Here is a 27,219-nt window from a genome sequence, read left to right on the forward strand (position 1 = left end):
ATATGCCCGGAATTCAGAAATTTGAATGAAGACCAAAAACTCCCATACCTACTAGGGGAAGAGAGAAATTGTGTAACACTAGCGGCACACTATGTTACAGCTTGCCATAAACAGAGGGACAACCACTAAATATAAGAAAAGAGTATATATAAATTATATGAAAGTATATTTATACACTCAGGGATATATCTGTTTATACACTGTATGGATAGATCTGTATTTTTGTGTACAAACATGAATGTTTTTCGATGCTTTGGCAACATAAGATGTAACTTGTCATCATGCCAATAAAGCGATTTGAATTGAATTGAATTGAATTGAATTGAGTGTTGTGATACAGAAAGGCACCAGCAGAGGGAGCTAGATAAAGGTGAGAGTGAGTGCTGTGATACAGAGAGGCACCAGCAGAGGGAGATAGATAAAGGTGAGAGTGAGTGCTGTGATACAGAGAGGCACCAGCAGAGGGAGATAGATAAAGGTGAGAGTGAGCGCTGTGATACAGAGAGACACCAGCAGAGGGAGATAGGTAAAGGTGAGAGTGAGTTCTGTGATACAGAGAGACACCAGCAGAGGGAGATAGGTAAAGGTGAGAGTGAGTGCTGTGATACAGAGAGACACCAGTAGAAGGAGATAGGTAAAGCTTGTAGAAAATATCAGGGCATAAGGGAGAATTTCTACCCAAAATTCACAAAAATATGCCCGGAATTCAGAAATTTGAATGACGACCAAAAACTCCCATACCTACTAGGGGAAGAGAGAAATTGCATAACACTAGCGGCACACTATGTTACAGCTTGCCATAAACAGAGGGACAACCAGTAAATATAAGAAAAGAGTATATATAAATTATATGAATGTATATTTATACACTCAGGGATATATCTGTTTATACACTGTATGGATAGATCTGTATTTTTGTGAACAAACATGAATGTTTTCCGATGCTTTGGCAACATAAGATGTAACTTGTCATGCCAATAAAGCGATTTGAATTGAATTGAATTGAATTGAGTGCTGTGATACAGAGAGACACCAACAGTGGGAGATTGATTTACTTTTCCAGGTAGATTATCATGTAAAAAGTTCGCTCTGTTGGATGTAAAAATCTAAAGCAGAAACGAGGTTGGACGGCCTCAACTTTTTTTCTTGAAGATGTGGGGTAGATTCTCAACTTGCCACACAGGTGCGGCCCACCCCAAATGCCAGTTTTACACCCAGTTGAAAATCGAAATTCAATAGAGCCGGGACTAAAATATTAATTATGATTCAACAGAAAGCCAACCAGGAAAGGCATGAAATGAAACCAACAGTCCCAGAATTCAAACACCTGCGCACATAGAAAGACACACTCACACAGACACTTGCAAATACTTATAGGCACACACAAATAAGCAGGTGCATGCACGCACATATTTAGGGAACGGTAGCATAGTGGTTATGTTACTGGACTAGTAATCCAGCGACCTGGACTAATGTGATGTGAGTTCAAACCACACCACGGCAACTGGGGAATTTAAATTCAATTAAATAAATTTGGAATAAAAAGCCAGTATCAGTAATGGTGACACAAAAGTATTGGATTGCCCTGAAAACCCATCTAGTTCACTAATGTCCCTTTAGGGAAGGATATCTGCCGCCCTTATGCGGTCTGGCCTATATGTGACTCCAGACCCACAGCACTGTGTTTGACTATCAGCTGTCCTCTGAAATGTAAAGAACTGCTACGAAAAGCAACGTGGATGTACCTTGACTGCAGCGGTTCAAGAAGGCGGCTCACCACCACCTTCTCAAGGGCAATTAGGGATGGGCAATAGATGCTGGCCTTGCCAACGACACCCACATCCCCTGAATGAATAAAAAAATAACTGTTCGGAAGCTGGAAGTGGACAACGTGGTTCCTGTGCTAGTGGGTGTTGATAAGGACAATGTGTGCAGTGAATGGATAACCATTCTTCAGTTTTTACATGGGGAATAAGGATTATTTATGATGAACGCTCTCTCTCTCTGAGGATCGCATTCGCAATAAGGTAGGGCTGTGGGACCAGCGGGCCAAACACACCTCATGCTCTTTCCCAGTTTAATATTTTCCTTATTTCTCGCTCCCATGTAAAATGATGGAAACCCACGTGTTTCTCTTTCGACTGGCCTTAATATGCATTCCATTTGTTTTCGACTACTGCACGCCTGGTTTACTAATTTGATTCAGAATGTTTCTTCGTTCCGCTTCCTTTAGTTGTAAGTACACGGTAACCATGGAACAGAGAGCAGGTGCTATTTTGCACGTATCTCGTATGTTTAACTAAGCTGGAGCGTTGAAAAGCGCTTCTAATTTCCCAGAATTGCTGAGCGTGTTAGCTTCGATGAGTATTTTTGACAGCCTGCATCCGAGGTGCTTTAAATACTCCGCTCGGAAGTCAGACTGTCAAATGGTAAACACGCATTTGCGGGTGACTCTAGTCTCTGGTATGTTGAGGCAACAACCAAATAAAACATGTCTCAGCGTCAGTTTGCAGTTCACCGCAAACAAGACAAATTCCGCGGGACGGGGAGGGGTGGGGTCTCTGGGTCTCCGGTCTGAAGACCGCTCGAAGCCCCGCGGGAATGGCGGGGAGTGGAGTTTGTCCTTCGTCACACGCCATCGTGAGCCAGAACACAGCTGGTATTCCTATTCATTCCCGGGATGTGAGCGTCGCTGGCAAAGCCAGCATTTATTGCCCATCCCTAGTTGCCCTTGAGCCGCTGCCCATGTGGTGAAGGTTGCTCCAACAGTGACTTGGATTGTAGCGGTTTGGTCCAACGGAGTGACTTGCTCGGCCATTTCAGCAGATGCCAACCACATTGCCGTGGGTCTGGAGTCACATATAGGTAAGAATTACCTAAAGGACATTAGTGAACTAGGTGGGTTTTTACAACTATCCAGTATGGATACTAGCTTTTGCCAGATTTATTTTAATTGACTGAATTTAAATTCCCCAGCTGCCATGGTGGGATTCTGAACTCCTGTTTCTGTGATTACTAGTCCAGTAGCATAACCACTACACCACCGTTCTCCCGTCTTCACCACTGGGTTTCAGCAAAGTTAATGCCAGTGCGAACAATTCCAAATTGCATTCAAAGTGCAATAGGATTGGACTCAAATACCAATCAGGTCATTGATGAAACATCAATTATTCATCTGATTTAAACAGCAGCCACAACGAAAGCAACCTTGTGTAACCAAAACCAAAGTAACCACTTGAATTTAGGTCGCACCCCATCAGGGCTTCGAAAACATCTGGATGCGCTTTATAAACAGCCAATTACTCTTGAGTTGTCATAACTGTGGTGTAGCTTCTGGGGCTGTCGAGTCTGGTCTTGACCCGCTGAGCGTTAAGTACTGTCTGGGCAGAGTGCAAAGGCCAAACTGGGGACGGGAGTACAGGGAAGTAAGAGGGTCGCACACCAGTCACCACTTCCATTCCTCCCCACACCCCCGCCCATTCTACCTCCATTTCGCTAAATGGAAAGAATGCAGGACGAGCTCCCTTACCAAGAAGGATTTTCCCAGTCCGACTTTCCTCTCTGCACTCCGCCCCGGCGATAGCTAACGCTCAGGCGCTATAGATCAAAATCCACCCGCTGCATAATAAAGTGAAAATGTTGATTGTATATCATAGAATCAGAAAGGTTTACGGCACAGAAGGAGGCCAGTCAACGCCTCGTGAGGGGACCAAATGTAATATGTCCAAGTTTGCTGATGATACAAAGCTGGGTGGGAATGTAAGTTGTGAGGAGGATGCAAGGAGGCTTCCAGGGGATATAGACAGGCGAAGTGAATGGGCAAATGGAATAAAATGTGGAGAAATGTGAAGTTATCCACTTTGGTAGGAAAAATAGAAAAGCAGAGTATTTTTTTAAATGGTGAGAGATTGGGAAATGTTGGTATTCAGGGGGACCTGGGTGTCCTTGCAGGTTACAGCACTTCAAGTGTATATACAAGTACTTTTTAAATGTGATGTGATTTTAAATGTACTTTTTAAATGCATCTAACACCCTATCAGGCAATGAGTTCCAGACCTCCACCACCCTCTGAGTGTAAGTTAACATGCAGGTACAGCAAGCAATTAGGAAAGCAAATGGTATGTTGGCCTTTATTACAAGATTTGAGTATAAAAGTAAAGACGTGTTACTGCAATTATATCGGGCCCTGGTGAGACCACACCTGGCGTACTATGTACAGTTTTGGTCTCCTTACATAAGGAAGTATATACTTGCCATAGAGGGAGTGCAACGAAGGTTCACCAGATTGGTTCCTGGGATGGGGGGATTGTCCTATGAGGAGAGATTGAGTAGACTAGGCCTATATTCTCTAGAGTTTAGAAGAATGAGAGGTGATCTCATTGAAACTTACAATTTTTTTTACAGGGCTTGACAGGGTAGATGCAGGGAGGATGTTTCCCCTGGCTGGGGAGTCTAGAACCAGGGGTCACAGTCTCAGAATAAGGGGTTGGCCATTTAGGACTGAGATGAGGAGAAATTTCTTCACTCAGAGGGTGGTGAATCTTTGGAATTCTCTACCCCAGAGGGCTGTGGAGGCTCAGTCATTGAGTATATTCAAGACAGAGATCGATAGATTTTTGAATATTAAGGCAATCAAGGGATTTGGGGGATAGGGCAGGAAAGTGGAGTTGAGGTAGAAGATCAGTCATGATCTTATTGAATGTTGGAGCAGGCTCGAAGGGCCAAATGGCCGACTCCTGCTCCTATTTCTTACGTTCTTATGTCTGTGTCGGCCGTTAAAAAGAGCTATCCAGCCTAATCCCACATTCCAGCTGTTGGCCCAGAGCCTTGCAGGTTACAGCACTTCAAGTGTATATACAAGTACTTTTTAAATGTGATGCGATTTTAAATGTACTTTTTAAATGCATCTAACACCCTTTCAAGCAATGAGTTCCAGACCCCCACCACCCTCTGGGTGAAAAACATTCTCCTCAACTCCTCTCTAATCCTTCCATTAATTACCTTAAACCTATGCCCCTGGTTATTGACCTCTCTGCTAAAGGAAATATCCATCTATTTCGGCCCCTCATAATTTTATACAACTCAATCAAGTCTCCCCTCAGCCTCCTCTGTTCCAAACAAAACAACCCCAGCCTATCCAATCTTTCCTCACAGCTAAAATTCCCCAGTCCAGGCAACATCCTGGTAAATCTCCTGAGTATCTGCTCTGCTGTGGTCACATCCTTCCTGTAATGTGGTGACCAGAACTGTAGACAGTACTCTAGCTATGGCCTAACTATGCTCCCTGGCTATTGATTAAGGGAAATAGGTCCTTCCTATCCACTCTATCTAGGCGCTTCATAATTTTACACACACACACACATATATATGATAAGCCATGTGTGCTGTAATATGCAGGGTGTAAATTTTGGTCTATATATATATGTGTGTGTGTATATATATATCAGAATTTTTACATTGCTGATCTTCACTTCACCCTCTATTTAACACCAGTGGCAATGGGTTTCCTCTTGTCTAGTAATGTCACACGAGTCCTCAGCCGATAATGCATTGACTTGAAAACGTTATATCCACATCTTAATGAAACTAAAACCGTTCTGATATGTGTGGGAAAAGTCGCTGAATTGCATATTTGAGAGTCGGGGCGTCAACCCAATAGTTAGCAGCGTGAGCGCTCTGAGGGGCAACAAGAAAACATGGAGCGACCCAACTTCTTTTTCAAGCTTCGTGTGAAACAATCTTCAGGATCTGAAATAGGTTGCAATGCCTTCATTCCTAGATTTCAGAATCCCAAAGGTGTGGAGTTATTCACGCTCAGTATACGAGAGGGAACATTTAGCTTGTTATGAAATGCGCAAACGCATGTGCACACGAGGGAGGGAGAGAGTAAAGAGCGGACACACACAAACCTTACTCTCACTCCCCTTTTTTCCATTGCGTCACCTTCACGTTGATGGAAAGAGTTACTTTTTTCAACTCGCACTGCCAGTCCCCCGACAGGTTGGTGCATCCGTTTATTTCTGAGTTCAGTAAAGGACCAGATGGATTCCCGATGCGTTATCTGGGCACTGACCCTTATCTCTGGTAAGTACCGACTGTACCATGCTTCAGTCAAGAATGCAGCGCCTTCAACGCTCGCTCGGAACGATATCACAGCGCCTCGCATACAAAGATAACAGTGGCGGGGCTCAGTTAATATGTCGAAAACCAAGGCGCTGGGGATCCAGGAGAAATGGGGCGCTGATGTTAATTGGAAAGGACAGTTGGCCAGGACTTCTTAGATTAGTAACATGAAATTTTTAACAGCCACTTGAATCAACTGAACAGTCAGAGAGGGGCCTTGAAAGGGTGGATGTAGGGAGGATGTTTCCCCTGGCTGGGGAGTCTAGAACCAGGGGTCACAGTCTCAGAATAAGGGGTCGACCATTTAGGACTGAGATGAGGATAAATTTCTTCACTCAGAGGGTGGTGAGTCTTTGGAATTCTCGACCCCAGAGGGCTGTGGAGGCTCAGTCGTTGAGTATATTCAAGATAGAGATCGATAGATTTTTGAATATTTAGGGAATCAAGGGATCTGGGATGGTGCAGGAAAGTGGAGATGAGGAAGAAGCTCAACCATGATCTTATTGAATGGCGGAGCAGGCTCGAAAGGCCGAATGGCCTACTCCTGCTCCTACTTCTTATCTTCCTATGGTCAACTTTATGCCTGATCGACAGAACCGTAACTGCAGCACGCAGCATTGCACTGGGGTGTGGGCCAGAATTATATGATGGAATGCTGGAGTGAGGCTCCAACCCATAAGCTTGACGCAGAGGCGAGGATGTTAACGCCTTGGCCATGAATGTGCGATATTTTTTTTAATGAATGACTCTGTTACATTATCTGATTGCGATACTGAGGGGAGCTCAATCATGCTTGCTGTAATTAAGGTGTAAATCTTCGCCTTTACCACGTGGGCTTTAGGCATGGCCTGGGCAGAACGCGGGAAGGACAATCTGGCGGAGAGGATCCAAGGTGCTAACAGCACTCGCCCGACTTTTTTCCCATTCAATCCACTGGAAGGAAATCCGCTGGGTTCTATGAGAAGAGCGGGAATCTCACTCTGGATTTTCCTTTCTCCTTCCGTCACAAGACGAGTGGCGCCCAGGCAGTAAAGCTGGAAATCTACCCCAATGGGTGGAATGAGGGGTATAAACAGAGTAGATGGAGAGAAACTGTTCCCGTTGGCGGAAGGGTCGAGAAACAGAGGACACAGATTTAAGGTGATTGGCAAAAGAACCAGAGGCGACATGAGGGGGCAAAAATCCTGGGCTTCATAAATAGAGGCATAGGGTACAAAAGCAAGGAAGTTATGATGAGCCTTTATAAAAGACTGGTTCTGTCTCAACTGGCATACTGTATCCAATTCTGGGCACCGCACTTGAGAGAGGGTGCAGAAAATGTTTACGAGAATGTTTCCAGGAATGAGGGACTTCAGTTCTGTGGATAGACTGGAGAAGCTGGGGTTGTTCTCCTTGGAGCAGAGAAGGTTGAGAGGAGATTTGATGGAGGTGTTCAAAATCATGAGGGGTCTGGACAGAGTAGAGAGAGAGAAACTGTTCCCATTTGTGGAAGGGTCGAGAACCAGGGGGCACAGATTTAAGGTGATTGGCAGAAGAACCAAAGGCGACATGAGGAAACACTTTTTACAGCGAGTGGTTAGGACCTGGAATGCACTGCCTGAGAGGCTGGTGGAGGCAGACTCAATCGTGGCTTTCAATAGGGAATTGGATAAGTACCTGAAGGAGAAAAAATTGCAGGGCTACAAGGAAAGGGCGGGGGAGTGGGACTAGCTGAAGAGCTCTTGCAGAGAGCCGGCTCGGGCTCGACGGGCCGAATGGTCTTCTTCCATGCTGTAGCCAAACCATTCAATTTTCCGAGGCCCCACGCCACCACCCCTGCAGCGGGACGGGTTATGGGAAAACGGCCAAAGTTAATTGATGGGAAATGCCTGTCTGTCTGTGCACCCGTGGTGTTCCAGTAATCCCTCCGCTTGCTCCTCGGGCCCCAACTGTGGCGAGGGTCTGGGAAAATTACACCCAACAGGATGAGCTTTGCTACATTTAGAATGTCCCTCCACCACTGGCTGTCTGGATAGGCGCGGTCCCTGTCGATTCTTCACTAGAGGCTTCCAGCATCTTCAGCGTTTGGTTAAGGTGAAATAAAGACTTGGTGCATCTTGCTAATCAGAAACCATCCCTTGGCAGGAATTGCTGCAGAGAACATTAGGGTAATTCAAGTCCCGTCCTTCGTTAACGCCACGGAGGGGCAGTCGGTGCTCCTGAACTGCACGTACGAAGGGCTCCCGGGGGGGGTCGGTGTGTTCAAGTGGCACAAAATCTCTGCAGACGGAACTGAAGTCACCGCCCAAAGCAGGGAATTCAGCGGGCGGATATCGCGGGCAAGTGCCGAGGATTTCAAACAAAGGAGGGACGCTTCCATTACTATAAAAGACGTGAGACAGTACGATTCCGGGCTCTACTACTGCAAAGTGGAACTATTCGGATCGCCGGAAAAATATGGGCAAGGAACAAAACTTGATGTAGTGCGTGAGTTGGCTGATTATTATTAACGGACTGTTCCACGATAATCCCTGGGTCGGCCGCTCCCTTACTATATAACGGCGGCCTGAGCACGGAGGGTCTTACATGTAAAGAAAATAGATTACTGCAGTGAAAATTAGCATAACTTTCTATTTCTATGACTTTTGCTTTGTACTAACATCCCTTTTGTCATTTAATCTCTCCTACCTTCCACCCTATCACAGACCGGCACCTCCCTTTCCCTGCCGCTGCACTTGCTTAAAATCTGTTCCATCTCTTAACTTTTTCCCAGTTCTGACGAAGGGTCACCGACCTGAAACATTAACCCTGTTTCTCTCTCCACAGAGGCTGCCTGGCCTGCTGAGTATTTCCAGCGTTTTCTGTTTTTATTTCTATTTCTATATCTGGATGCGTGCGCTATAAACATTCCCCCTGTGTGTTTATTAACTATTCCCATTTGATCACCAAAACGTTTATTAAGCAGTTATGATAGTTTGCACACACACAAACACACACCACACACAAAAAACACACAATACACACACACAAACACACACAAAGGAACACACATGCACACACACACAAACACACACACACAAACACACACACAAACATACACACACAAACACACACACAAACATACACACATGCACACACACACACAAACAAACACATATATACACACATGTGTATATATACACACACATACATACACACAAACAAACACACACAAACAAACACATATATACACACGTATATATACACACACATACATACACATACACACAAACAAACACACAAACACAAACACACACACATACATACACATACATATACACACACACACATACACACACGTATATACACACATACACATATATACACATAGATACACACACATACATACACATACGTACATACATACACACACACATACGTACATAGACAAACATACATACACACACACACATACAGAGTCACACATAGACACACACAGAGTGGATGAAGTGCAGGACAAGATATAGGTAGAACTTTCAAATTAAATATATTGTCCAGCGAGCAAGAAAATAAACAGCAACTCTGATCTCACTATCTCGCCATCATAACTTGTACCATGTTCTACCGCTCGTCTCTCTCACCTCCCACCTCTCTCTGTTTCTCTAACATGCCTACATTAACACATGTGCATACACTCTGACACATAGAAACATAGAAAAATAGGAGCAGGAGTAGGACATTCAGCCCTTTGAGCCTGCTCCGCCATTCAATATGATCATGGCTGTTCGTCTATCCCAATACCATATTCCCGCTCTCTCCCCATACCCCTTGATGCCTTTTGTGTGTAGAAATCTATCTATCTCCTTTTAAAATATATTCAGTGACTTGGCTTCCACAGCCTTCTGTGGTAGAGAATTCCACAGGTTCACCACCCTCTGAGTGAAGACATTTCTCCTCATCTCAGTCCTAAATGTCCTACCCCGTATCCTGAGACTGTGACCCCTGGTTCTAGAACCCCCAGCCAGGGGAAACATCCTCCCTGCATTCAGTCTGTCTAGCCCTGTCAGAATTTTATACGTTTCAATGAGATCCCCTCTCATTCTTCTAAACTCCAGTGAATACAGGCCTAGTCGACCCAATCTCTCCTCATGTGACTGTCCTACCATCCCAGGAATCAGTCTGGTGAACCTTCGTTGCACTCCCTCTATGGCAAGTATATCCTTTCTTAGGTAAGGAGACCAAAACTGTACACAATACTCCAGGTGTGGTCTCACCAAGGCCCTGTATAACTATTAGTAAGACATCCTTGCTCCTGTACTCAAATCCTCTTGCAATGAAGGCCAACATACCATTTGCCTTCCTAACTGCTTGCTGCACCTGCATGTTTGCTTTCAGTGAATGGTGTACAAGGACACCCAGGTCCCTCTGTACATGCACAACCAACCCCTCTTCCATAGAATATTGAGAACAGATAATTCAATGATGAGGTTATAATCGTTCAGTGTTTTGTCACGATATATTTTCGATAACAATTGACTTTGTATCAATTCGAAAAAAAATATTAGCTATTAACATCAAAAGTATAAATAACACATATCACAAGCACAATTAGCAAATGTAGGGGAGATGGAAAAAGTCAGCACGGCTGCACCTGTAGTTCTCATCACCCATTGAAATAGCATTACCTATTGGCTGGGGGGTCGTCCAGCCGGATTGCCTGTCTCTCTTCCGCGGCCATGTTTGCACCCGGGTGGCCCTGGAGATGGAGCACGCGGTGTCCGCCGGTGCGCTTGAGTATTTCCGCGATCAGTGGGTGCCGCGGGGACTGGAGTGCATCATCAACCCGGAAAACCAAATTTTAATTTGATTTGTTAAGTTTTAGCTGAACTTTTGTTTACAGTCCAATTTGGGTTTTTTTTTGGGTACAAACAAAAGAGCTACCTATTGGCTGGTGTCGGGGCACGCTGTACATTCACCAGCAGTGGAGAGCGGGAGACAGTAAGTGATGTTCTTGGTGAAACTAATCTCTTATTTTGTCTTCTGTCTCGGCCGGCTCCCAGTACAACCGGCCACAGAGCAACCCAGCGAATCGTCGCTAAGCAACAGATTCTTGTACACCGCTGCCGGAGTTTTAGTCGCTTTCCTCCTGTTCTCCGCAGGTTATGGTCTGACAAAAGGTAGCTATTTTAATGAGCAATACTGCGCTTCCGAATATAACCATAAAGTAGATGCATGCATTCAAACGCCAGTGACATTTGGTTCACCTTTGATGTTGTTGTAAAGAAAGTCTTGCATTCACACGGCGCCTTTCACGACCTCTAAATGCTTTACAGTCAATGAAGTGCTTTTTTGAAGTGTAGTCACTGTTGTAATGTAGGAAACGCGGTAGCCAATTTGCGCACAGCAAGATTCCACAAACAACAATGTGATAATGGCCACATAATCTGGTTTTTTTTTTAGTGATGTTTATGTTCAAATTGTTACTTTTATTGTCACTTTTGATTTCTACAGTTCGCCGCCTACAATATCAGAGGTTGGTAAATATGCCCCCCAAAAACTTTTTTCCAAAATTGACGTATATAACATGTGTACTGTTCGATAATGTGCCTTTTTTCTTTGAGATTTAGAACGAATGATCGATTTTATGAAGGCATCCCTTTAGATCGTAAGTGACTCATTCAAATCACACTGTTTTACCACTCTCGGCACGTTTTGCTTGAATAGGCTATGAAATGCCAGTGGGAAATGAACCTTTGGTGGGTTAGTGTGATATTTATCTTTCCGCATTACTAATGGATGAATAAATTGTTCAATTTACATTGTTAAAATATAATCTGAACTATTCCGCATTCCATAATGCGGCAAGTGTCCCTCAGTAAAAGTTATTAATGGCAATCTTTAGGCTCTTATTTTTACATTCGTGAGTTGCAGTGGGCTGCTTGGAGTTCAGGCACAGAAAATTCTATTAAATGATTATATTTAATACCAGACATTTGCAGATGGTTAGGGATTGAATCGGTTTACTATATAAACGATACTGGTCTTGTTCAGTTGAAACCGTCAGCTGATCTTGACCAGATTGTGGTTGGGGATGCTGTTCTTTCAAATAAGGAAAGTTTATTTATTTTTTATTCATTCATTGCCCATCCCTAATTGCCCTCGAGGAGGTGGTGGTGAGCCACCTTGGTGGTGGCTTGCTAGGCCATTTCAGAGGGTAGTTAAGAGTCAACCACATTGCTATGGCTCATATAGGCCAGACCGGGTAAGGACAGCAGATTTCCTTCCCTAAAAGACAGTAGTGAACCAGATGGATTTTTACGACAATCCAGTGGTTTCATGGTCACCATTACTGACACTAGCTTTTTATTCCAGATGTATTTAGTTATTTGAATTTAAATTCCCCAGCTGCCGTGGTGGGATTTGAGCCCATGTCTATCGGATCATTAGCCCTGGCCTCTGGATATCTAGTCTAGTAACATAACAGGGTAGATACTGAGGGATGTTTCCCCCTCGCTGGCGAGTCTAGAGCTAAGGGTCACAGTCTCAGAATAAGGGGTCGGCCATTTAGGACTGAGATAAGGAGAAATTTCTTCACTCAGAGGGTGGTGAATCTTTGGAATTCTCTACCCCAGAGGGCTGTGGAGGTTCCGTTATTGAGTATATTCAAGGCAGAGATCGATAGATTTTTGGATTCTAAGGGAATCAAGGGATATGGGGATAGGGCAGGAAAGTGGAGATGAGGTAGAAGATCAGCCATGATCTTATTGATTGGTGGAGCAGGCTCGAGGGGCCAAATGGTCAACCCGTGCTCCTAATTCTTATGTTCTTATAACCACGATGCTACCGTCCGGCCGTAGTTAAGTTGTAACATTTTCTCCATCACTTTTTATTCCCGCAGGTCTCGAACCTGCACGGTTACAACGGTCAGTGAATATTGAAGTGCAGATCACTCTTCTCGTTATCTTTCTATTTAATTGATGTGCATTTAGAAATTCAATCCACTGACATCGTTTTTTCCTTTTCCGTTTTGATCCCAAAGCAATATTGTGCCTTGCAGTAACATTATTTTTAATGGTAAGTATTAGTTATATGTATTTAACTGGTCGATTTTTTAAATAGCCCTTTAAACAAATTTTCTTAAAATTAGCAATTATTGTTGGTAAAGGACTTCAGTAGTTTCGCTGATTATTATTGCTGGATGGACATAAGAGGTAAATAGAATTTTAATTTCATTTCACAGTATCAAATGACCTTAATTTTCGACTTTTATTCCCACAGAGTTAGCTCCGCAAGCACAAAGGTTGGTTGGTGGTTATGAGGGTGACGCATTTTTTTAATCATCTGGATTTTTGTTTCAACTATGTGATTGGTTTTTTTTCTCTTTCCCAGGCCCTGGATGGGTATCGCTGTTTCCGTCTATGATGAAATTAATCCAGCTGGTGAGTGACGCGCCTGCGGGGCAGTTAACCTGCTCCTCAATGGACCGGCTGCTTCAGAGCCGACACGCACTGCCCGGTGTACTCCTGAGTCACCAGTGCCAGAGAGATCCCATGGTTGGATCCGTGAGATGTGCCAAACTAACTGGTCTTACTCTGACTGGTGATTGGGTGCTACCATGGCCGGAATTTTAATCGGGAGCCTGGTTGGGTGCAGGGTGGAGAGGCTGGCTGGGAGCTGTGAGGTGGGAGGGATCAGGTGTGGGCCGGAGGCGAGGTTGGGATGTCGGGGGCCGGAGGAGGATTGGGGAGGAGGGAGGGAGGGAGGGAAGCATCGGGGCCGGAGCATCGAGGAGGTGAGGGCGAGAGGATCGGGGCAGGAGAATTGGGCAGGGGGACAGGGAGAGAATATCGGAACCGGAGCATCAGGGGAGAAGGGAGAGAACATCGGGGCATGGAGCCTGGGGGGAAGGGGGGATAGGGAGAAAACATCTGGGGGGAAATGGGATCTGCTTCCACCATCCTTTCAGGTAGTGCTTTCCGTACCATAACAACTCACTGCATAAAAAATGCTCCTTAACTCCCCTCTGGCACGCTTGACAATTATCTTAAGTCTGTGTCCTCTGGTTAGCGACCTGGATTGGCTATCTAACAGAAGGCAGAGAGTTGGGATAAATGGTTCATATTCAGACTGGCAATCAGTAACCAGTGGTGTTCCGCAGGGGTCAGTGCTGGGTCCCCAACTCTTTACAATCTATATTAACGATTTGGAGGAGGGGACCGAGTGTAACACATCAAAGTTTGCAGATGATACTAAGATGGGAGGGAAAGTAGTGAGTGAGGAGGACATAAAAAACCTGCAAGGGGACATAGACAGGCTAAGTAAGTGGGCAGAGATTTGGCAGATGGGCTACAATACTGGAAAGTGTGAGGTTATGCACTTTGGCAGGAAAAATCGTAGAGCAAGTTATTATCTTAATGGCAAGAAACTTGAAAGTACTGAAGTACAAAGGGATCTGGGGGTCCTGGTGCACGAAACTCAAAAGGTTAGTATGCAGGTGCAGCAAGTGATTAAGAAGGCCAATGGAATGTTGGCTTTCATTGCTAGGGGGATAGAATATAAAAATAGGGAGGTATTGCTTCAGTTGTACAAGGTATTGGTGAGACCGCACCTGGAATACTGCATACAGTTTTGGTGTCCATACTTAAGAAAGGACATACTTGCTCTCGAGTCAGTACAAAGAAGGTTCACTCGATTAATCCCGGGGATGAGGGGATGGACATATGAGGAGAGGTTGAGTAGATTGGGACTCTACTCATTGGAGTTCAGAAGAATGAGAGGCGATCTTATTGAAACATATAAGATTATGAAGGGGTTGGATCGGGTGGATGCAGGGAGGATGTTCCAGATGATGGGTGAAACTAGAACTAGGGGGCATAGTCTTAGAATAAGGGGCTGCTCTTTCAAAACTGAGATGAGGAGGAACTACTTCACTCAGAGGGTGGTAGGTCCATGGAATATGCTGCCCCAAAAAGCTGTCGAAGCTACATCATTACATAAATTTAAAACAGAAATAGACAGTTTCCTAGTAGAAAAGGGAATTAAGGGTTACGGGGAGCGGGCAGGAATTTGGACATGAGTCTAGGTTCGGATAGGTCATGGCCCTGTGGGTAGCGGAGCGGGCCCAGGGGCCGTGTAGCCTGATCCTGCTCCTGTTTTCGTGTGTCTAATGCTGTTAGATTCAGGAGATAGTCCTGTCATAGTGGATTGGCGGTTAGGATCAGATCAGCCATGATCTTATTGAATGGCGGAGCAGGCTCGAGGGGCCAATTGGCCTACTCCTGCTCCTATTTCTTATGTTCTTATGTTCCCGCCAGTGGAAACAGTTTCTTGTAGTCGAACTGTTTTTAAACGAATTGCATTAACGTTACAAAGCTTTCATGGTGAACTTTTACTTTTGCAGATGTTCCTCCACCACTTGGAAGGTCGGTAAATCTCAGAGTTAACGTTTCCTACATCTTTCATTCTAATTGCTCTGTAACTCGGCAGTGACACTTGTTTTTTCTTATTTGTTTGTTTTCCGAAGGAATGAGCCGTTCTGTGATGAAACTAACATGGATGGTGAGCACCACCGATTAAATAATCATTTAACAAGATTCAATGAAGCTTCGGTATTATACTTGTGCGAATTGCCCAGGAACAAACTCAGTAGCTTGCTGTTTGCTAATTTTTTTTTAAATATTTGTTCTTGGGATGTGGGCGTCACTGGCAAAGCCAGCATTTATTGCCCACCCCTAATTGCCCTTAAGAAGGTTGATGGTGAGCCGCCTTCTTGAATCGCTGCAGTCCGTGTGGTGAAGGTACTCCTACAGTGCTTTAGGAAGGTGGAGGGTAATATGGGGCAGGGGGTGTAAAACCGGCGTTCCACCCGATGCCGCCCGGCCTTAGGTTAACATTACCCGCGGTATCAGCAGCGAGCATTGCTGGAGCGCCATTGAGTAACAGCACTGGTTAGGAGGAGCGTAGAGTGCCCCCTGCTCCGTACTAACGCCATACCTTAGCCACAATCTCTAAAGAATACCTTTTATTGTATCAGTATGACAGCGCTATGATTTGTTGGGTTAGCTACACATCATCCGTTTAATGCTTCATTATGTTCAGTTTAACCACGCCCGCTGGATGCCCTAAGCCATCTTTACACATTGCCCTTCTAGACAGGGATAAAGGGCACGCTCACCCGGCAGTTTGAGTTGCAATGAGACTGGCTCGCACAATGAAATGGGAGCCGACTGCAGTGCACCCTTCCCACTCCCACTGCCCGTAGATAAACATTTATTAATTATTATAGACAAATGATAAAAACCGAGATGTAGTTAAGAATGCAGCTGTGCTAAATACGTTCTCAGATATAACAGATATTCTTTGTTCATTGTCTTTCCACAGAAATCTCTCCACCTTTGCAATGGTGCGTAAATATCACTGTGGCATTTTGCTGCCTTTATTTTCATCTGACACGTACCGCGTGTTTTAAACATGTAACGATTTGCTTCTTCCTCCCTTTGTGGTTCAGCGATGAAGAGGTCTATACCGACATCCCCCCGCAAGGTAAGGGTTGTTACAGTGTCTTACTTACAAGCTACTACTGTCTATATTAGCCTTTCATTTATGCAACATTCATTACTCCGGCTAGCATTAAACCGCGATAAGGGCCACTTCCTTAATATAAGTAACAATAACCCTATGGCTATAATTAAAGTGAAAAAACTCGCATATAGTAGAGTGTATTTTTATTATTGTACCGTCTCTTGTATGAGAATCACTGAAAGTTAACTTGTAGGTCCAGCAAGCAATTCGGAAAGCAAATGGTATGTTGGCCTTTATTACAAGAGGGTTTGAGTATAAGAGTAAAGACGTCTTACTGCAATTATATAGGGCCCTGGTGAGACCACTAGAGTATAGTGTATAGTTTTGGTCTCCTTACCTAAGGAAGGACATACTTGCCATAAAGGGAGTGCAACGAAGGTTCACCAGGCTGGTTCCTGGGATGGGGGGATTGTGCTATGAGTAGACCAGATTGAGTAGACTAGGCCTATATTTTCTAGAGTTTAGAAGAATGAGAGGTGATCTCATCGAAACATACAAATTCTTACAGGACTTGACAGGGTAGATGCAGGGAGGATGTTTCCCCTGGCTGGGGTGTCTAGAACCAGGGGTCACAGTCTCAGAATAAGGGGTCGGCCATTCAGGACTGAGATGAGAAGAAATTTCTTCAGTCAGAGGGTGGTGAATCTTTGGAATTCTCTACCCCAGAGGGCTGTGGAGGCTCAGTCGTTGAGTGTATTCAAGGCTGAGATCGATAGATTTTTGAATATTAAGGGAATCAAGGGATATGGGGATAAGGCTGGAAAGTGGAGATGAGGTAGAAGATCAGCCGATCTTATTGAATAGCGGAGCAGGCTCGAAGGGCCAAATATCCGACTCCTGCTCCTATTTCTCATCTTCTTAAGTTCTTATGTCTCCTTTCGAATGAAAAAAATAAGGTACTTTTCCTGTTCGCTATATTAACGGTCGGATTTGCTGTGTAACCAGACTGCATAACCACATGCTTGTGGCTGCAAACATTATGCACAGTGAATGTTTTCATGCTGCCATTAAATTTTGTGCGATAATTTTGCTCTTCGTCCCGAGCCATACTTTCGATTTCCTGAAAGGTTGCTTCCTAGAACCGTCCTTTAAACATGTAACAAGGCCCCACAGGCAATTGTTCACTTCCGAATGTTCTCTTTGTTTTCAGATATTATAGAGGTGGTTGGCTCAGTAGATTTTTAACGGTGTGGTATGTAACTTACAGTACTGAAATCAGACATAGATAGACTATTATTGTTTCTGCACCAAACCCCCATGTCAGGTAAAAACGACATGTTCCTCAGAGTGATAACCGCACTTTTGAACCACTATAAAAGCTTACACATTTTGGAAAAAGGGAAGTCATTAGAAACCGACCACCCCCTGACAGCACTAGCTACTATGTGAGATCCAACCTAACAACAACTACTTGCATTTATATAGCGCCTTTAATATAGTAAATCATCCCAAGCCACTCCACAGGAGCGATTATCCATCAAAATTTGACACCAAGCCACATATTAAGACAGGGGTAGGCTTTAAGGAGCGTCTTAAAGGAGAATAGCGAAGTAGAGAGGCTTAGGGAGGGAATTACAGAGCTGAGGGCCCAGCCAGCTGAAAGCCTTCTCATCCAATCGCTTAATCCACTATCCCTCTGGAAGCGCATTTAACAGTGGTCTTGCAGTACGGCAGTCTCACCTAAGCAAAACAGTTTGAGGTACCCTTGGATGTGACAGCAGCAGTGGAGCTTGGGGACCAAGCTGTCAGTCAGAATACAATTGTACTGAGGCAACCAGGGGTGAGACCACCTCTAGCAAAGGGACGAGCATGGCCAATCCGCTTCATAACCTTGCAAACATGTACGCCATTCTTTTGAAATCTCCTCTCCCCCTAAGAAAAACATGGCCAAACTCTATAACTTTCCTTGATAACATATTATTCAGTTTGTTCCTGAATTATTTCCCTTTTCCTGAAGACGCTTCTTATTTGTACACCGCTCCATGAGTGATGGCCGTCCTCCAGTAACTCGGCCAAGTGGCCATTGTACATATGTGAACATTGACTGTGAATTTAACCAGCTGATCCTTTAATCAGCAGTCCCACCCACATGCCATTTCTATTACATGGTCGATGAAGATCCAATGAGTACGCAAAATCTAGCTAATGCTCCATCCCTAATCCAGTGGCGTTGAACCACCCCTCCCCAACACATGCCGAACTCTACTACTCTCCTATTGCCTTGCACCGTCTCTTAATGTCTCTTAATCTCCCCTGCCTTCCATCCTATCACAGACCTTCCCTTTTGTTCTTTCCTCCCCTCCCCTCCCCCCTTTCCCTGTCCCTGCACATGTTTAAAAACCTGTTCGATCTCCAGCAGCTTTTTCCTGTTCTGACGAAGGGTCATCGACCTGAAACGTTAACTCTGTTCCTCTCTCCACAGGTACTGCCTGACCTGCTGAATATTTCCAGCATTTTCTGTTTTTATTTCAACTAAAGTGTTGCTTGCTTGTTCTGTGCAGCTCCTCTACTCAATAGACACACGTCTTTGAGGCATGGGGGAGCTTTTATCCTTAAAAAAGGAAATCACAGAATCATAGAATGAAACAGCACAGAAGACCATTCGACCCATCGTGCCTGTGCCGGCTCTTTGATAGAGCTATCCAATTAGTCCCACTGCCCCGCTCTTTCCCCATAGTCCTGTATTTTTCCCCTTCAAGCGTTTATCTAATTCCATTTTGAAGGTTACTGCCTTTCAAACAGTGCATTCCAGAGAACAACTTGCAGTGAAAAAAGTGTTTCCTCATGTCACCTCTGGTTCTTTTGCCAATCAACTAAAATCTGTGTCCTCTGGTTAATGACCCTTCTGCCACTGGAAACAATTTATCCTTATTTACTCTATCAAAACCCTTCATGATCTTAAACACCTCGATCAAATCTCCTCTTAACCTTCTCTGCTCTAAGGAGTACAAGCCCAGCTTCTTCAGTCTGTCCACATAACTGAAGTCCCTCAATGGTACCATTCTAGTAAATCTCTTCTGCACCCTCTCTCAGGTCTTGACATCCTTCTTAAAGTGTGGGGCCCAGAATTGAACACAACACTCTAGCTGAGCCATAACCAGTGTTTTATAAAGGTTCAGCACAACTTCCTTGCTTTTGTAATCTTTGCCTCTATTAATAAAGCCAACGATTCCATAAGACTTGTTAACACCCTTCTCAACTTGTTCCACCACCTTAAAAGATTTGTGTACATACAACCCCAGGTCTTTCTGTTCCTGCACCCCTTTAAAATGTTATTGTTTAATTTATATTGCCTCTCCTCATTCTTTCTACCAAAATGTATCACTTCACGCTTCTCTGCGTTAAATTTCATCTGCCATGTGTCCACCCATTGCACCAGTCTGTCTGTGTCCTCCTGAAGTTTCCTGGTCATTCTTTACTTCATTTCCGGATTTTTTGTCAGCAGCAACCTTTGAAATGATGCCCTGTATACTCAAGTTCAGGTCATGAATATATATCAAAAAGCAGGGTTCCCAATACTGACCGCTGGGGAGCACCACTGTATACCTCCCTCCAGTCTGAAAAACCACCGTTCACCTCTGCTTGCTGTCCCTTAGCCAATTTCGTTGCCACTGTCCCTTTAATCCCATGGTCTTTTATTTTGCTAACAAGTCTATTATGTGAGACTTTGTCAAACTTTTGAAAGTCCATATACACAACATCAACCACACTACCCTCATCAACCCTCTCCATTACTTCATCAAAGAATTAAATCCAGTTAGCAAATCACGATTTTTCTTCAACAATACCATGCTGACTTTCATTTATGAGCCCACACTTTTCCAAATGCCAGTAAATTTTGTCCCGGACTATTCTCTCTAAAAGTTTCCCACAACCGACATTCAGCTGACTGGCCTGTTGTTGCCGGGTTTATTCCTCTACAATTTTTTTAACAAGGGTGTAACATTTGCAATCCTCCAGTCCTCTGGCACCACTTCCATTTCTAAGGAGGATTGGAAGATTGTAGCCAAAGCCTCTGTAATTTCCACCCATACTTTCCTCTGTAACCTAAGGTGCATCCCATCTGGACTGGGTAAGCTTTCGACTTTGAGGACTGGCTACCTCCTCTTAAAATATTTTTATCCTAAATATATCGCCACCACCTCCTCCTTTACTGCTACACTGGCAGCATCCTCTTCTCTAGTGAAGACAGATGCAAAGTACTCATTTAGTACCTCAGCCATGCTTCTGTCGGAGCAAGAATTGCATAGGATTACATAGGATGTACTGCACAGAAACAGGCCATTCGGCCCAACCAGTCCATGCCGGCATTTATGCTCCACTTGAGCCTCTTCCCATCTTTCCTCATCTAAATCTATCAGCTTAACCCTCTATTCCCTTCTCCCTCATGCTTGTCCAGCCTCCCCTTAAATGCATCTATACTATTTGCTTCAACCACTCCCTGTGGTAGCGAGTTCCACATTCTCACCACGCTGTGGGTAAAGAAGCTTCTTCTGAATTCCCTATTGGATTTATTGGTACCTATCGTATGTTGATGGCGAATATTGCCTTTTTGGTCCCTAATTGGCCCCATCCTTCCTTTGACTACATTTTTACTATTTATCTATAGATATAAACCAGTATGTCTCTCTGTCTCTCTCTCTGTCTGTCTGTCAGGCTATACAATCAAAAGTTATAGAGCATACCTACACATGTGTTGTATCAAAAGAAAGCTCATCATTAGGGGACTCTTGTAGGTGTATTTACTTTTTGGTCGGACAAAAATTCTTCACACATTGTACAAAAAACCTTCAAAATTCCACTCATTATCCACTCATTAGCATTGACTGACGTCAAGGTCGACCAATCCTGTGCCATCATGATTGACCAATCCTACAGTTCAGTCACCTGATGGTTGACCAATCGGTGTGTGTGTGGGTGGGACTAATCGTTTTCATCTCAGGGATCTGTCAACCATTATACAGCAGCCAGGGCAGCTCAAAACTTTGGTAATCCAGGTCAGTTTCTTTTTTAAAAAAAATAAGATTTACCACAAATGTTTTATAAGTACTTTAACTTTCATCTTTGAGGGTATTAAAAGCTAGAAATGTTTAGGTTAAAAAACAGTGCAAAATGGGCCTAGGCTTCTCCAACTGCCGACAGCCCAAATCCAGTCACAGGCTCCCGGCCCACACATCCACCAGACCCAAAAAAGCCCTGGAAACTGCCGACAACCCACATCCAGTCCCAGGCTCCTGGCCCACACATCCACCAGCCCAAAAAATTGCCCTGCAATGCGGGGCTCCCCAGCTAGTATGTTTATAAAAGACTTCTGGATCCCCTTTATGTTAACTGCTCATCTATTCTCATCCGCTCTCCTTGCCCCTCTTATTCCCTTTTATAGATCTCTGTACTTCCTGTATCCATCCTGCTTCTCGACTGTATTATGAACCTTATGTTTGTCATAAGCCTCCTTTTTCTGTCTCAACTCAGACTTCGGTCACCTTGGGGGGTGAAATTGATCATTGGCGAAGCTGCAAAACAGGTGGAATCGCATATGCTGGCCGTTATACCATACACTGATAATCAATTCCATTGAAGTCAATGGCGCTGAATACCGGGCACAGCATATAACAGGGGATCCATGCAAAACCGCCTGTTTTCTGTTCCTGCCCATGTCAAATTTCACCTCCACCCTCCATATTTCTTGTTTGTCTCTGTTAACTTTCTCAAAGGCAATAATATTTGTCCCGTGATTGGGTGACCAGAAAAGATCACTTGCTGCTCCGGATGGATTCTGATTTCTGAATTAATAGTTGGCTTTATGCTTTCCGTTGCTTTAATAAAGAGAAAATGTAAACCTTACCTATATTTATAAGTTATAAGCCTAGAAATTATAAGTCGTTATTGGAGTAGCAACACTTAAAATCATTTGGAATGAAATCTCTCTAAGAGAGATTTTTTAATCCATTTATGCTAAAGGTCCTGTGCCTCCTTTAAGTAGCAGGCACAGAAAGTTGATGGAAGTGCTTTAAGCGTTTGAATTATAACATAACACCTGGGGAGCATTATGTGTAATGAAAGAGTAAACCAATTCTGTATAAATACAATTTCGTTCAGCCTAGTGCACAGGAGAAACGGTCCCTTATATTAACTTTCAAGCTCTAGTGTAATCATGTCCAATGTTTGGTAAGAATTTTGCCAGCTGTGTTTTAGTCAGCTTTAATAGATTCGTTGATCTTCTGATTTTTCACAAATTTTCCTTCATTTCATTCCATGGTGAAATTTGTAATATGTTTTATTACTTTAACATAAACAGAATGAAAATATATTTCCACCATATGCAACGGTGAAGAAGAAAACAACATAAAATATGGGACCTGCATTTGGAAGGGACTGCAATGAGGAATTCGGTATAAACAGCGCTACAAGAGTAAAATGTAAAGATTGTGCTATTTCACATGACTCCTGCAAGCTATCTAATCCATCAAATCTGTTTCAGGGTGATTGGAAAGATGTCTCTGGCAAAGGTGTTTAAGCATTAAATCTGTAAATAACAGTTTGTTAGAAGTTACAATGATGATTCAATGAATTAATAAAACATAATATGATTAATCTTCTTGCTAGAACATAGTATCTTGATCACAGATTGCACACCATGTCTTACTATCACAGATATTAATCGTAAGATATTATTGATTTGGGCCCTATTCTATATTTTGAATATGCCAAAGTAATCCATGGTGTTGAATAAAACATGACTGCAAACCATTAATAGATCAGAAACAGCATTGACCTCCCACTGTAATAAAGACTGATGGCTAGAATTGTTAGTCTGAATTTTGGATGCTCCCAGCAGGAAAATCAAGCAACATTGTTGTGGGGAAGTTATTAGAATCTATATTTAAGGACAGCGTGACTGAGCACTGGGAGAAATTTGAGTCCATTAGAGAGCGCCAAGATGGAATTGTAAAGTGTAGGTCATGTCTAAGAACCAAATTGAATTTTTTGAGGAAATGACTAAAGTAGTCGACAGGGGATTGTCTATGGATGTGGTTTATATGGACCTCCAGAAAGCATTCGATAAGGTTCCGCATAAGAGGCTGTTGGCTAAGATTAAAGCTCATGGAATTGAAGGCAAATTATTGACCTGGTTACGAGATTGGTTAGATGGTGGAAGACAGAGTAGGGATAATGGGTATGTACTCAAACTGCAAGGAATTAACTAGTATTGTCCCACAAGAATCTGTGCTGGGGCCTCTTCTATTCACTATATATATTAATGACTTAGCACAATAGAGAGCCATATATCCAAGTTTACCAAAGATGCAAAGATAGGTGGTGTAGAAAGTAGCGTAGATGGGAGTATAAAACTACACAGAGTCATTGATAGATTAAATGAATGGGCAAAGCTGTGGCTGTTCGATTTCAACGCAGGTAACTGTGAGGTCATCCATTTTGGACCAATACAGGACAGATACAAATATTTTTTAAATCGTGAAAAGCTAGCAACAGCGGAGTTCCAAAGTGTTTCAGGGTCCATGTTGTAGGATTCGCAAAAATCCATGAAATACAGTATACGGGTAGGGCCCCTGAAGTGGCCACATTGTGAGAACACAGAATGGAGTTGGCAGTTCTCATGGCCCAGTTCAAAAGGACACACACACAGTACCTAACAGCAGTCTGAGTCATCATCGATTAGAAGAATCCAGAACCTTACTGTTTTTGATATTGTAATGTGGTTACAGCAGTAAACAAAACTATTAGCACCTGGAGGTGCGCTAATCGCTGGCAGAGTGGTAACCGATCTCAAAAACCGCTGAGCACACACAAACGGAGGGACACTAAACGGATTCCCATTATGGCAAAGTGGTAACCGATCTCAGAAACTGCTGAGCACACACAAACGAAGGGACACTAATCGGATTCCCATTAGTTCAATTTGCGAGCAGTTAAAATTAATGTGCTTGCTTTTGTTAAAGCAACCTTAACAAAGGAAAACGGTTGATTTGGCGCCAAGATTAGGGCCAGAAAAGAGTATAACCGTTCAGGTAAATCGTCAGCAAGTCAGTCTAAGATTCGACCAGAGTAAGGAAGACTCCTCCGGAGACGGTTCACACCGTGAAGTCCAAGTCCAGTTACCATCAGGAGTTCGAGGACCGTGCGGAACAGAAAACGGCTCGAGGATTTCGGAGGACTTCCAAAGTTTGTACAGGAGAGCGAGTCCAGGAGCCAGTCCCATAAGGAAGGTCGGAGGTCCCGGACGACACCAAATAACAGGGTCCAGGAGCCGGTCCCATAAGGAAGATCAGAAATTCCAGACGTAACAAGAAGTACCAAGGTCCAGAAGGGTTTTGAAATTCTGGTGAGCATAAAGGCCCAACTCTACCTAACTGACATAATTGAGGTATATTCAGTAACGGGAGGGTTTGTAACGTTAAGGGTATTTGTAAGTCAGGAGTGTGATTTATCCCTCGATGTGTCCGTGCGCTTCCCTCACCCCCGCTTTTAGCTTATCGCTATTTAAAACTGTTTATATGCTTTAAAGTTATTTTTCTCAGTGTATAATTTAGTCCTCTGTGAGAAACGTTATTTTTCGTCTGCATTTATTCTTGCCATTTTTCTCTGTGTACATTCTCTTTCAAAAATAAAGATCATTTTGATTTAAAACTCAATCTGTCTCATCTGACCATTTGTCTTCCGAGTCACGAGTTGGGCCAACACACAAAGGTTGTCTGGCAATAAGCCCAGTGTCTAGAACTGTGAGGGGGGAGCGCTTCAAAACCGCTCACGAGTAGTGCGAAAATCAAAACCGATTTAGCACACCATAAGCTCGTTAAAACGACCCCTTACAGAATGGCGACCGCGGCAGGACACTGGCTACAGAAACCTTGTGTGGTGGACAAAGACTCAGGCGAGACAGATGTGATGGAAGATAAGTTAGCTTCCTACGTGTGTGGGAAAGTCAACGTAGCGAAAAAATGGGTGTATGACATGTTAGAAGCCGAGCATCCCCTAAAGGCAGCCGCTCAGTGGACAGCTAGTAAAAAGCACTGCAAGGGCATTGAGAAAGCGGTATGGCTCATGTGTTATAAAAAGCAGGTTCTGGCACTGGACCATGCGGTGGCTAGTAAAGAATCTAAGATTAGGTATTTGTCCCAAGAGCTGCAGGAAAAGGTGGCAGCAGAAGGGAAGGTGCTAGTGGCCCTGGAGGCAACAAGCCAAGAGAGGGCAGCGATGGTCCGGGATCATCGGGGGAAAGTAGAGCACATGGAAAGTCAGGCCGCTGAAGTACAGCGTGAGCACCAAGCCAGGGTCGAAAGGCTAAAGGGCAAGATAGCTGAGTTAGAGGGGGGTGCTAGTTTTAGGGTAGAACATGTTGAGTACCAAGCAAGAGAATCTAGGGAAAGAGAAAGGAAGTTAAAGGCGGAAATTAGCAGTCTCACGGGGGAACTTAAGGCACAGGAGGAGAAAGTAGCCGAGGTAAAAGCAGCTTATAAGGTGGCTTGCGCTCAGGGGTTTGAGGAAGCAGACCACGGCCCCTGTAGGCAGGAAATTGAAAGCCTACGTATGGAGTTGGCCAAAGCAAAGGGGATGATATGTCTCATTAGCCCAAAAATCGGCCAGGCCGAATTTAACGGCAACCCAGTCAGGGCAGTCCCGCAGGCAGCCCCTAGAACTAAACGGGTTAGGGAACCTGAGGTTGCACAGCCACCACCCCTAGCCCCTAGTTTTCCAGAGGTCTGGGAACAGGAGCAGGTGGGGGATGAAGAACCCCAGGTAGACCAGGCTAGCCCAAGAGAGAGTCAGGGACCGGGACCGGTGTACCCCGTTATACAGCGGAGGTACGGACCACCCGGTAACGACGGGGAAACTGGGGACATCCAGAACCAATTCCAGATTCCACACGGTACGCAACAATTGCGTTCCATGGTGAGCTACATCCCCAAGCTCACCATGAAGGGGGACCCTTCTCTGCACTTTAGGGAGATAGAGCAGGCGGCCTGTGTAAATGACTGCGACGAGGCAGAAAAGGCCAAAATGATGCTGTTCTCCCTGGGTAGCGATCTCCACCAGACGCTACCCGATGAGTGTAAGAGGGGTCAGGAGAATTATGGCAAGCTCAAGGAAGAGATCCTGAAGGCCATGGGGATGAACGAGGGGAGTCTATGCTCCCGGGTAGAGAAAACAGTCCAGCTCCCCGGGGAATTCCCGCAGGCGTTCGCGGACAGGCTGTGGCCAGTCTATCAGGATGCATGCCCGGGAATGCCGGCGCGAGTGCGCCTGAACGGGGAACAGTTAGTTCACTGGCTAAGGTGCCTTATGATCAACTCCCTTCCCCGCGTTCGGATGCAGGCAATGGACTGGTTCGACCCCCGAAACCCTCTGACCACGGAGGCAACGGTAATCCGCCAACTCACTGTCACCTTTAGAAACGGGAGGGATAGTGAGACACCCCAGCAAAAAGGGGAGGTTTGTGAGGTCAGGCCTGGTGACCAGCCCCATAAAGAGTGGCGCCAGGAAGGGAGCCGTCCCAACCAAAGCAGGCAAATGTGCTATGGTTGCGGGAAGGAGGGG

General features: G+C 44.4%; 1 protein-coding gene across 1 annotated transcript; it reads left to right on the forward strand.

Annotated features, from left to right (window-relative positions):
* The first annotated feature begins 5,696 nt into the window (after positions 1-5,696).
* On the forward strand, positions 5,697-17,847 carry LOC147095988 (uncharacterized). The gene is made up of 14 exons (XM_085973750.1): positions 5,697-6,084; positions 8,248-8,589; positions 11,142-11,258; positions 11,593-11,614; positions 11,709-11,746; positions 12,980-13,004; positions 13,121-13,155; positions 13,360-13,381; positions 13,471-13,520; positions 15,482-15,503; positions 15,605-15,639; positions 16,462-16,483; positions 16,589-16,623; positions 17,813-17,847. Exons 1-14 carry the CDS (start codon positions 6,042-6,044, stop codon positions 17,845-17,847), a joined length of 843 nt encoding a protein of 280 aa, XP_085829876.1. The 5' UTR covers positions 5,697-6,041.
* Positions 17,848-27,219: the final 9,372 nt, after the last annotated feature.

This window comes from Somniosus microcephalus, unplaced genomic scaffold (assembly GCF_052327205.1).
Source record: "Somniosus microcephalus isolate GS21.2 unplaced genomic scaffold, FLI_Smic_1.0 unresolved_chr1, whole genome shotgun sequence".
Taxonomy (NCBI): Eukaryota; Metazoa; Chordata; class Chondrichthyes; order Squaliformes; family Somniosidae; genus Somniosus; species Somniosus microcephalus.